Genomic DNA, 13,288 nt, shown 5'->3' on the forward strand with positions numbered 1-13,288 from the left:
CAAGGCCAAGACCAGTAGGAACAAGTCTAGTCCAGTGACGTGACGCGAGGAAGGACAGCAAGTCCAGTCACTTCGCAACTCTGTCCGTATGCGCGCTGAGAGAATTAAATGGTTGTCTGGCATAGAGAGGGACTCTGATGCATCCGTACGTACGGATCTGGATGACAGAGACATGTGACACTGTAGCAGAGAAACCGTTAGACGTCATTAGCAGACAAAAAGAAAGGGATAAAAGAGAAGGAACATATTCCTCCCTATCCAAACTTACACACCGTAAAACTTCTGGGTCTCAAATTATCACCAATTTTTTTATTAACTAAGTCTTGTATAAGATTAAATAAGTTATCACTTAATATAATATTATTTTTTAATATTAAAAATATTATTTTTAAATTTAAAATATTAAAATTTTAATTTTTTAATTATATAAAGTTTTAAAAAATATATAAATATAGTAAATAATTTTAAAATTATAAAAATTAAATTTTATTATAAAATATTTATTATTAAAAATATATTATTATTAAAAAATAATATTTTATTGGATTAAGACTTATTTAATTCTTAATAAAAATATATAAATTTAATTAAAAAAATAAACTAAACTTATTCGATCATTAAGAAAAATATAATAATTTAATTATATTTATTTCTAAAATAAAATTATAATTTGAATTATATTTTAAAAAATAAAGTAATAATATAATTACGTAAATTTGTGTACAAAATATAAATATTTAAAAAATATAATTATGTTATTTATTGAAAAGAGAAGAGATAATGTTATGTGACAGACAAAGGTAATAGTATTTGAGAAAAAAAAAAAAGATTACAATTAAAAAGTATATTTTTCTGTTTAGAATAAATTATTTTATAATAATTCAATTCAATTAAATTTTTTATTTAAAATAAAAAATTTAATTTTTTTAATTTAAATTTTTTTAATATATATAAAAATGAAATCATGAATAATTTTATAATAATTTATTTAAAATTTTTTTTATAAAATTATTTATGTAATGAAAAATAAATAATTACATATTTATTAATGGAAAAAATTAAGTAAAATTTAAAAATAAAAAACTGAACCATAAATTTCAGCCATGTATGCTAAGGGTATGAACTTACATAAATTGTTTTTATCAAATTAAATTATGGGTTTCTCAAAAAAAAAAAAAAACCATATAGTATATTTTGCAATTTATCTTATTTCATTAACTCTAATTAAAATTTAAATTTTAAAAATTTTTAATTTAAAAAATATTTTTTATTAGACTTCATTTATTTGCAAAAAATAATTTATATTTAAAAAAATATTTTTAATAAAATAATTTATTTTTTATTATTTAATTTTAATTTGAAAAATAAAATATAGTAATAAATTTATATATAAAGATTTTTAAAAAAAAATTGTAGTGTAAAAATATTTTTAATAAAAAGAAAGTTATTTTTTTAAAATATTTTTATTAATTAAAATTTTTAAGTATATCAAATACTAAAAAGTATTTTTTAAAAAAATATTTTTCAGTATGCTGACGCTGATTAATGACATTAAATAAATCGAAATTAATTTAACTTAAAATCACCCTGGCTGTCAAGTGGCGAAAGATGATTGGTTCCCGATACGTGCACTAAAGGTGATTCCTAAGCCACATGACACAGTACGTGTAAATTCCATAAAGAGCGCAAAGCCAAAACGATAAAACAGAATCATCACCAAAACAACCCCCAGAAATCAGAATCCCACCACAAAACCACACCTCATCAATCTTACAATCACCACCCACACTTCCGATGGCCAAGAAATCCGCCACTTACTCAGACGCAGCCACCACCGCCACCGTCGCTGCTGAATCACTATTGCAAGAGGATCTTGTTTTTCTCGACGAGGACGTAAATGATCTCAGTTACTGGGAACTCATTAACCCATCTGATGCTGACTCCGATTCTGAATCTCTTCATAGCCTTGAAAATGGGTTCCTTTCTTTGTATTCATTAAAACCCTCCTCACAACCAAAATCCCCAATTATCAACCAAGAAATTCAAACCCTGGAGCCTTGCCAAGTCCAAGGTCTCGTGGATGATGTGAATTTTCAAGACGATGATGTTAAATATTCTCCCGACGGTGAGTACAATCGTAATCAGCGTGAGGTAGGGCCTGTAATGTTCTCTGGCGTGGCTCACGGACTGGCTGACGCTGATGCTGATAAGGAGGAGGACGACGATGACGACGACGACGAAGATGGGTATGGGCTGGATGATGAACTCGTGCCGTGGCACGTGACCGGGAAGTTAGGGAGGCAGAGGATGAGGAAGTTAGGGAAGAGGGTATTTGCTAAAATGGTGAATTCCAAGAGGAATCCATATCTTCATGTGAAGCCAGGGTGTGTGCGAGGCAAGCATGGACTGGGGATTAAGGCTTGAAGAAGCTAATCTTTTGATTGAAGGTAATTTGGGGGAGAAAACTGATCTTGAAATGGACTTTTTTTTGCCCATTAGATGTTTGAATCAATTCTCTGGGACGGTTGATTAGGTGTAAGTAATGGAATTCAGGTTTTTCTTTCTGGGTTATGTTCATTGGATGACTTGATATGGATTCTAATGCTTGACCTCTACTCGATGGTTATAGATATTATGATTGATCCATATGGGTTTCTTAGTTTCTTTGTGCCTTTGTGTCAATTGAGGGCTCAACTGAATCCAAATCTAACCATTCTGTTCATATGTTCTTGGGAATGTCAGTAGCAGTTTTTAATGGAGATTTTGTAGAAATTGTTAGAAGGTAAGCAGACAAGTATGTAAAGAAACTGCTTACAAAGATGTGATGTTGAAATGTGTATATGTTGGATACTCATTTGATTATCAGATAAAATTACTTTGTGAAGGTTCTTGAGTGATTGAATTTTCAGGTTGACGTAATTGGAATTCCGGGGAAACTTTTGTTAAATGGGTATGTGAGATTTTGAAGTTGAGGACTTGAATTAAAGTTTGATTTGTAAGGTTGATAAATGAATGCTTCAAGACAAGAGTGATGATAGTAATATTGCAGTAATCAGTATTAAGTTGTGATTTTGTGAAGAGAATTTGATTCCTGAGAAATGATTGATTGTCTGTAAAAAAGCATTAGGTTGTGATGCTTGAAATTGATCAGATTTGGTGCCAGAAATGTTATATGGGCATCAGCAGATTGATTTTCACTAGTGCTTTGTTTAAAAGAAATAAGGAGGAGAAATTAATGGAAATTGTATTTTCTTATCCTCAAAATGAGCCTAAAAACATTTCTGTAATTTGTGTAAGATTATTAGTGTGAAAAGTCTTTAATGCCCTTTAAACTAAATGTTTTCTTTTTAAAATTATAAAATATCATAGTCATTTCTTATTTTTTTAGAAAAATTATATTTCCCTTCACTTTTAAAATCTCATCCAAACAATGAAAAAAAAAATTAAATTTCTATTGTCATTTTCTCAGCATTTCTCTTCCTTAATTTCGCTTGATGATCCAAACAAAGGGTAATATTTGCTGCATGTATTTTATCGATTACAAAATCATTGAAGAGGGCGGATTATTTTATTATTTTACTCGTGAGTTGTGCAAATTATTTATTATATAACTCAAGTATATAAATTAAACGTTTTTTATTTTTTAATTTCATAATATTATATCTTATTAATAATAAATTTATTAACTAAATATAATTTTATTCCAATTATTAATGGACAATTTTTAATGGTAATTTATTTGTAGTAAAATGAATATTAAATAAATATTAATATAAAATAAAATTTTAATATTTTTTTTTAAAAAATAAAAATCGAATGAATAAAATATGAAATTTCTTAAATTTATTTTATTAGAAAATGTCTGTGTGTGCTGATGAGAAGAATGTGACATTTAAGACTTGGCTTAGCTGATGGGTTTTGTCATTCAAAATCCAAACGCTTTATTTATTTATTTTAAAGATTCTGATTGGATTAAAAAAATTAGAAAACTGGAATACAGATTTCAGATATTTAATTTGAAATTTAATAAAAAATTTAAGAATATGTTATTTATTTCATGAAAAAAATAGATTTTTAAATTTAAAATGAATATGTACTAATAGATTTTGTTTTATATTAAGTGTGGATTTCAATTAATATAATTAATATTATTGGTTCAAATATTTACTGTTTAAATGTTTACATTTATTTTAGATTTAATTGAAATTTTGTGTTTACAATTTGAGTCTTTAGATATCTATGATGATACATAAAAGTATGAAGTATGATGAGAAATAACGGGATAAATATCAATATTTATATTTATATTTAATAATTATAATTTATTTTAAAATAACATAGAGATTTATTATTATTTAAGATAATATAAATTTAATTTGGTTAAACAAATTTTAAATACTTACATTTTCTTTAATTAAAATTTTCTAAAGCATAAATAATAAATGCAGTGGTGAAAAAGAGAATAGTGGGATTGCTAAAATATCTTTAAATAAGTTATTTATAATTTATAATTTATAATTTACAATTATAATTTTTGTTTTTATATTAATTTTAAAATTTATATAAATTTAAAATTTTTAATTTTAGTACTTATATAAACTATAAGTTTTTACTTCAACTTATGTTAAACTTCTATTTAAAATAAAATTTTTTAAAAAATTTTTTTAAAAAAATATGATAAACGTGACTTCCAAAAAAAAAATTTAGGGAATTAACATTTATGTTTTCTTTAAATAATATTCTAAAAAATAATTATACAACTCAATGTGTTTTTAATTATTTAAATTATTTATAAAGTTCTTTGTATTTAAATTCTTTTAATTAAGTTTTTCTTTATCATATTCGATTAAAACGAAGGAAATGTTATTTCTGCCGTATGAAACAGAAAATTTAAAATAATAATTTAATATGTAATGTGACATTAAATGTTTTTTTAATTTAACAAAAAAAATTCTTTAAATTGATTTGCATAAAAATTGATTAAAAAATAAAAAAAATTAAAACAAATAAAATTTTAACTCTATTTAATTTATTGAGAATTATAATATATCACATTTAAAATAAAAGTATAATCTATAATCAACCTACAATTTTATAATTTTTAATTCATAATCTATAATTCACAATAGTTCAATGTTCTAATAAATTTTTACTACAATTAAAAGAAGACAATAATACTTTACGAGTTTACGAGCATGTTTCTAGCCCTTAAGAGCTCCTTGGTCTTAGATAGCCCTTACGGGCTTCCTGGCCTTTTACTGTTCTGACGAGCTTTTGGCGCCGAATGTGTAATACCCAGCTAGACTACGGTATCGGAATTCCTACCGTCCGGTGGAATCTCGGATGTCGGAAGCCTCTAGTAGGGTAGAAACATGTTTTCATAAAATGTTTTAATGTATTTCATGATTTTAAGTGAAAAGGAAATCAGTTTTTGCATGAAAACAACCTTGGAGGAAAACCCAGGTTCAGCCGCCGAACATGCATGCATTTCGAGTGTGCCTTAGGCCCCCGAAGGCATAAGTGAGGGAAGTCCAGGTTCGGCCGCCGAACATGGCATGCATGCGGAGGCACGTTCGGCCCCCGAACGTGGCTTGGCTAGCCACTATAAAAGGGTCCCTTAGCCGAAAACGGGCGAGCTTTTCTCCCCATTGTCGGCCAAGGTGAGCTCTCCGCCGTCCCTCACCAATCTTTGAGTTCATCCTTCAGATCTTTCAGGATTTTTATGAGTTTTTACTTTGTTTTGAAGATTTTCAAGTTTTGAGCAAGTTTTGGAGCTTTGAGGTTCAAGGAAACTCAACCCCTCCCATCTCCGAGTTTAGGTCGTCTCTCTCTCGATCTCCACGAGGTAAGAGCCGATCTTAAGCTCATTGCATGTTTTAAGTAAGTTTTAAGTAGATCTATGGGGTAAAATGCATGTTTAGCTCATGGTTAGGTTTATGGGTTTTAATATGTGTTTATGAACAATGTGGATGCTTGATGTGTTGTAGATGGGGTTTTAGATAGTTTAAAGCCTCTAGGAGCTTGTATGCTTATGTATGTGTGTTGTAGAATAGGTTTATGCATGATTGGAAAGTTTTGGAGGCAAATGTGCATAGAAGAGCTGAATTTCTGCCATTATGGGAGAAACCAGGTTCGGCAGCCGAAGGAACTTTCGGCCGCCGAACATGCTTATGAAGGCAGCCTTCGGCTGCCGAAGCTTGCCCCCGAAAGAGGACTTTCGTCTATGTCTGGGAGTTTCGACCGCCGAAAGTGCCGCCGAACATGCATGAGTTTCGCCTCTGTCTGGGAGTTTCGGCTGCCGAAGGTGCCGCCGAACCTGCCTGACTTTCGGCTCTGGAGGGACTTTCGGCCGCCGAACCTGCCGCCGAAAGTGCCCTGTCCAGCCCTCTCTTGCATGTTTTTCTATGATTGTTTCATGATTTTTTAGGGGGTTTTTGGGGAGTAGTTTAGAGTTATGTTCTAGTTGTTTGGTTCCTCATTTGAGTCCACCTGTGTAGGTTCGGACCCGAGGAACCGAGGACCCCAGCAGTGAGTCAATTGCTCCAGTGTTTGGTCAGAGCTATTCAGAGGTGAGTAGAATGAACCTTTACGTTTTAAAGCAAATCAAATTGTAAAGTTTGAGCATGTTCATGCATCATGAATGCCATGTGATTGTTTTAGGTTGTTTGCATTAGAATTCACGAATATGTTGCATTGCACATTTTAATGTTGATGTGGATGAATGTTGGATGATCCATAGCCCTCGATCCATGATGTGACGATGTGATATGTACGGTACGGAATGTAAGACCAGTGGGACCCATTCTACGTTCGCTGGCACTATGTAAGGGAAAGACCAGGACCCATTCTACGTTCTGGCACAGTTGAACTGTTATGTTATGCTATGTAAGAGAAAGACCAGGACCCATTCTACGTTATGGCACAGTTGGACTATGTAGAGGGCTATTGGTGACAAGTTCATCCTTGATGTGATGCATTCCATGTTATCATATGTTTTAAATGTTTTATTATTCTGCTCACTGGACTCTAGTAGCTCACCCCTCTCCCAAATTCCCCAGGTTTGCAGGTACAGGATAGACCAGGAGGTCAGCAAGAGTAATGAAGTCTTGAGTATGTAATAGATAGAATGTGGACATGATAAATTGAAAAATGATGTAAAGTTATGAATAGTTATAAAGTGTAATGGTATTGAGGATTAGAGATTGTGCTTGACTCTATGTATAAGGTATCCCTTTTAATACATGATCTTAGATGTTTTAATGATGTTTATGTAAACCAACTCAACATATGTTGTACCGCTCATTGGGGCATTAATGAGATCCCACAGAGGGGTCAATGCTTATGATTATGACTATGTTCAGTGCATGCACAGGTTGAGTTTGGTTTATGAATGAAAGGAAAAGTTTTAAATTTTTATGTATGTTGTTGATCATGTATGGGATTAAACAGGTTTACAGGTTGCATGTCAGGCTTGCTACGGGTCCCGGCGGCCTTAAGCCGACCTGGATCCTAACGCCGGTAGCGGTCCGATTTTCGGGTCATTATAGAATGGTATCAGAGCCCTAGGTTCATAGGATCGGACCTAGAGTGTCGGGCTCATAGATGTTCTAGAAGGTCAAGCACAATAGGAAGATCATGTCCACTAGGATAGGATGTTGAGTCCTGTCTTGTATGATGATGTGAAATGCCATGATTATATACATGTGCATTGATGCTATGATATGAATGATATATATGTGATGCGGGTTCATGTGTTTCCACATGAACCATATGATGCTAATGTTTGTGTGATGTGTACTGTTTTTCAGAAAACATGATGAGAGGAACCCGTCGATCTGCGAGATTGACTGGAATACCACCTGAGGATGAGGGCACCAGCGTCCGTCCTCCTACATTGCCTAGGGCAATGTCATGTAGAGCAAACAGAGAAAGAGTGTCAAGGGACCCTAGAAGGTCTTTTGATGCTAGCAGAAGGGGGACTGATAGAGGAGGAAGTTCTTCAGATGTGAGGGAGGTTATGGAAGAGGACCAGAGGAGGGATGGGAATCTGGATGTCAGCATGGCTGAAGAAGGGACAAGGGAGTCACAGGGAGGCGCTCAGGCCTCGGGGTATGGTTTTCCACCCCATTATCCACCCTTCCCACAGGGTTCAGGGTATCCGATGGGAGGCACATCGGATTACTCCAGCTTTAACCCCTACCCTACCTACATGCCTTATCCACCTTTCTATCCACCTTACACACAATACCCAGCTTATCCACCCTCACCCTTCTATCCAAACCCGGCAAACCCCAGCTCGGGGAATGCTGCACCCCCACCTCCACCACCTACAGAACCAGCAGCCCCAGTTACTCAACCTTCTAGACCTAGCTCAGCCGGTGGGAGAAAGGTAAAGATGACAGATTACCTTAAGTTGGATGCTCCCAAATACAAGTCAGGGGATGATCCCTTTGAGTACCTGAGAGTAGTGAAGACAATAACTGATGAGCTAGGGGCAAATGACAGCAGGGCCATTCAGATGGCAGGGTTCACCTTAAAGTGCAAAAAGGCACGGGAATGGTTCAAGTGTTATGTGGACCCGAGACTAGACGGTATGACATGGGAAGAATTCGCGAATGAGTTTGCTGGATGGGCTTTTCCAGACAGTTCTAGAGAACTGAAGATGATTGAGTTTGAACAGCTGAGGCAGACAGAACACATGAGTGTAGAGGAGTTCACGGATAAATTCTTGGAGCTATTGCCTTTTTCAGGGCAAGCTCTAGATACAGATACGAAGAAAGCCAAGAGATATGTTATGAAGCTGCATTCTAGGTACTCCTCTTTGATTCAGTCAGTTGAGAGGGAAAGTTTCCACACTGTGGTGGATATGGCTCGAAGGATGGAGGCAAGTGCTATAGTTGAGGGGTCAGTGAAGCAGTCAGTGACCCAGTCTTCAGGGGTTAAGACCCCAGGCAGAGGAGGGCCAAGTCCCTCTTCTCAGAGCTCAGGTAGCAAGAGGTGGGATAACACTACCAAGAAGCCGAAGAAGAACAAGTTTTGGAGTAAGTTGAAGTCCGGTCTGGGTTTAGGCGGTGGCTCGAGCTCAGGCTCAGATGGTACAAAATGCCAAAGGTGTGGGAGGCCACACAAGGGAGTGTGTCAGGCTGGGACTAATACATGTTTCAGATGTGGACAGGAGGGACACATGGCTCGGGAGTGTCCTAGAGCACCTTTTATGGGCCAGCCCCAGCAGACAGCTTCTGATAGTGTGGCACAGCCAGCAGCTCCAGCCACAACTCAGGGCAGTGGCAGAGGTAGAGGGAGAGGGGCAGCCTCTTCTTCTGGTTCCCGAGGTGAAGGTCCATCAGCTCCAGCCAGAATCTTCACCATGACTCAGCAGGAGGCTAACACATCCAACACCGTGGTGTCAGGTAATCTCGTCATTGGGTGTTCTGATGTGTATGCATTAATGGACCCGGGTGCATCTCATTCTTTTATTACTCCGAGAGCCGTTGAGAGGTTGGGTCTGATAGTCTCTGGGTTAGAGTGTCCCCTATGGGTCAGTGGACCCAAGTGTGACCCGTCAGTGGCAGAGTCAGTCTGCCAGTACAGTCCAGTTTTTGTTGAGGGAAGATGCCTCTCCGCCGACCTTGTGGTTCTAGATTTGACAGACTTTGACGTCATTCTAGGGATGGATTGGCTATCTACCCATGGTGCTACCTTGGACTGCAGAGACAAGGTAGTCAGGTTCAGAGATCAGAACAGGTCAGAGGTCGTCTTCAGAGGAGACAAGAGGGGTACACCTAGAGGTCTGATATCAGCTCTTCAGGCTCATAGATTGCTTAGGAAGGGATGTCAGGGGTATTTGGCTCATGTGAGAGAGCTAGATAGTCAGGTCAGGGAGCCAGCCTCAGTGCCAGTTGTCAGAGAATTTCAGGATGTTTTTCCAGACGAGCTTCCAGGTTTACCACCTGTTAGGGAGATAGAGTTCGAGATAGAGTTGATGCTTGGAACTAGACCGATCTCTATCCCTCCCTACAGGATGGCCCCAGCCGAGTTGAAGGAGTTGACAGAACAGTTGCAAGAGCCGATAGAAAAGGGCTTTATCCGACCGAGTATCTCACCTTGGGGTGCTCCGGTCTTGTTTGTGAGGAAGAAGGATGGATCCCTTAGACTTTGTATCGACTACAGGCAGTTGAACAAAGTCACTACCAAGAATAGGTACCCTCTGCCGAGGATCGACGATCTATTCGACCAGCTAGCCGGAGCGGGTTGTTTCTCTAAAATAGATCTGAGATCTGGGTACCATCAGCTGAGGATAAGAGAAGAAGATGTGTCAAAGACAGCTTTCAGGACCAGATATGGGCATTTTGAGTTTCTTATAATGCCGTTCGGGTTAACCAACGCCCCTGTAGCATTCATGGATCTCATGAACAGAGTGTTTAGCCAATACCTGGATCACTTTGTTATTGTCTTCATAGATGATATCTTAGTGTATTTCAGGAATGCAGAGGAGCATGCCCATCATCTGAGGTTAGTTCTGCAGACCTTGAGGGAACATGGCTTGTATGCCAAGTTCTCTAAGTATGAGTTCTGGCTGAGGAGCATTTCATTCTTGGGGCATGTTGTGTCAGGAAATGGGATAGAGGTGGACCCCAAGAAGATAAAAGTTGTGGCTAACTGGCCTAGACCCACTTCAGTGACAGAGATTAGAAGTTTCTTGGGTTTGGCAGGTTACTACAGGAGGTTCATTCAGGACTTCTCAAAGATTGCAGCTCCTCTGACCAGACTAACCAGGAAGAATCAGAAGTTTGTGTGGACTGACCAGTACGAAGAGAGTTTTGAAGAGCTCAAGAAGAGGTTAACGTCGGCACCAGTGTTAGCTTTGCCAGCTAACAATGAGGATTTCACAGTTTTCTGTGATGCGTCCCGTGTGGGACTGGGTTGTGTGTTAATGCAGAATGAAAGGGTAATTGCTTATGCTTCTAGACAGCTGAAGAAGCATGAGTTGAATTACCCCACACATGACCTGGAGATGGCAGCAGTAATCTTTGCACTCAAGATGTGGAGGCACTACCTCTATGGGGTTAAATGTGAGATCTTTACAGATCATAAGAGCCTGCAGTACATCCTGAGTCAAAGAGATTTGAACTTGAGACAGAGAAGGTGGGTGGAGCTGCTAAGTGACTATGATTGCAAGATTCAGTACCATCCGGGTAAGGCGAACGTTGTGGCAGACGCCTTAAGCCGGAAATCACTCGGTAGTTTATCCCACATATCGGCAGAGAGGAGGCCAGTGGTGAAGGAGTTTTACAAGCTCGTTGAGGAAGGTCTACAGTTGGAGTTGTCTGGTACAGGTGCTTTGGTAGCCCAGATGAGAGTGGCACCCGTGTTTTTGGAGCAGGTGGCTCAGAAACAGCATGAGGACCCAGAGTTAGTGAAGATTGCCAGGACTGTTCAGTCAGGCAAAGATAGTGAGTTCAGATTCGACAGCAAAGGGATCCTCCGCTATGGGAGCAGACTATGTGTACCATATGACATAGGGCTAAAAGGAGACATTATGAGAGAGGCTCATAATGTAAGATACAGCGTGCACCCCGGAGCCACCAAGATGTATCAAGGTCTGAAGAAGGTTTATTGGTGGCCAGCTATGAAGAAAGAAGTGGCACAGTTTGTTTCAGCCTGCGAAGTGTGTCAGAGGGTGAAGCTGGAACATCAGAAGCCGACTGGAATGCTTAACCCGCTACCTATTCCAGAGTGGAAATGGGAGAATATAGCTATGGACTTCGTAGTGGGATTACCGGCGACGTCCAACAGATTGGACTCCATATGGGTGATTGTGGACAGACTCACCAAATCTGCTCACTTCATCCCTGTCAGGAGTGGCTATTCTGTGGACAAGTTGGCGCAGGTGTATGTTGATGAGATCGTCAGACTGCATGGGGTTCCTGTTTCGATAGTGTCAGATAGAGGGCCCCAGTTCACCTCCAGATTTTGGCGGAGTCTGCAGAACGCCATGGGTACCAGGTTGGATTTTAGCACTGCTTTTCATCCACAGACGGACGGACAATCAGAAAGGACCATCCAGACCATAGAGGATATGCTCAGAATGTGTGTGCTGGATTTTGGCGGTTTTTGGAGGTAGCATCTACCTTTGGTGGAGTTTGCCTACAATAACAGCCATCATGCTAGCATCGGGATGGCTCCATATGAAGCTTTGTATGGGAGGAAGTGCAGATCACCTGTTTGCTGGGAAGAAGTTGGAGAAAAGGCCTTGGCAGGGCCTAAGCTAGTAGAGATTACCAGCAGGGTAGTACCCATAATCAGAGAAAGGATCAAGACTACTGCAAGCAGACAGAAGAGTTATGCAGACATCCGCAGAAGATAGGTAGAGTTTAAGGAGGGGGATCTGGTATTGCTCAAGGTGTCCCCTATGAAAGGAGTGGTTCGCTTCGGGAAGAAAGGTAAACTAGCCCCACGATACGTCGGACCCTTTGAAATCTTGCAAAAGATTGGAAATGTGTCGTACAAGCTGGATTTACCTGCTTCAATGGAAAGAATCCATCCGGTTTTCCATGTTTCAATGTTGAGGAAGTTTGTGTCAGATCCGAGCAAGGTTCTTAGTGAGCCGGATGTGGAGGTCCAAGAGGATCTCACCTATGTTGAACAGCCAGTACGGATCATAGACACCCAGATCAGAAAGCTAAGAAACAAGGAAATCCCGATGGTGAAAGTCCTGTGGAACCACCACAATTTGGAACAATGCACTTGGGAGACACGGGAGTCCATGCTCCAACAATACCCTTATCTTTTCTAAGGTTAGTTTCTTATATGTTTCATGTGTTTCATGTGTATGTTTTGTTTATGTCATGCTATGTGTTAGTTGGTGAACATTCGTGGACGAATGTTCTTAAGGGGGGGAGAATGTAATACCCGGCTAGACTCCGGTATCGGAATTCCTACCGTCCGGTGGAATCTCGGATGTCGGAAGCCTCTAGTAGGGTAGAAACATGTTTTCATAAAATGTTTTAATGTATTTCATGATTTTAAGTGAAAAGGAAATGAGTTTTTGCATGAAAACAACCTTGGAGGAAAACCCAGGTTCGGCCGCCGAACATGCATGCATTTCGAATGTGCCTTAGGCCCCCGAAGGCATAAGTGAGGGAAGTCCAGGTTCGGCCGCCGAACATGGCATGCATACGGAGGCACGTTCGGCCCCCGAACGTGGCCTAGCCAGCCACTATAAAAGGGTCCCTTAGCCGAAAACGGGCGAGCTTTTCTCCCCATTGTCGGCCAAGGTGAGCTCTCC

General features: G+C 38.4%; 1 protein-coding gene across 1 annotated transcript; it reads left to right on the forward strand.

The window, feature by feature from the left end:
• Positions 1-1,692: 1,692 nt before the first annotated feature.
• Positions 1,693-2,884, forward strand: LOC110625740 (pre-mRNA-splicing factor cwc22). Its single transcript, XM_021771365.2, has one exon. The coding sequence runs from the start codon at positions 1,795-1,797 to the stop codon at positions 2,422-2,424; it is 630 nt and encodes a 209-aa protein (XP_021627057.1). The 5' UTR covers positions 1,693-1,794; the 3' UTR covers positions 2,425-2,884.
• Positions 2,885-13,288: the final 10,404 nt, after the last annotated feature.

The sequence above is a fragment of the Manihot esculenta genome, chromosome 11 (assembly GCF_001659605.2).
Source record: "Manihot esculenta cultivar AM560-2 chromosome 11, M.esculenta_v8, whole genome shotgun sequence".
In the NCBI taxonomy this organism is placed as follows: domain Eukaryota; kingdom Viridiplantae; phylum Streptophyta; class Magnoliopsida; order Malpighiales; family Euphorbiaceae; genus Manihot; species Manihot esculenta.

Excerpts from the sequence above, each read along its gene's own strand:
- LOC110625740 (XM_021771365.2), top strand. The coding sequence starts at position 1,795 with ATGGCCAAGAAATCCGCCACTTACTCAGACGCAGCCACCACCGCCACC.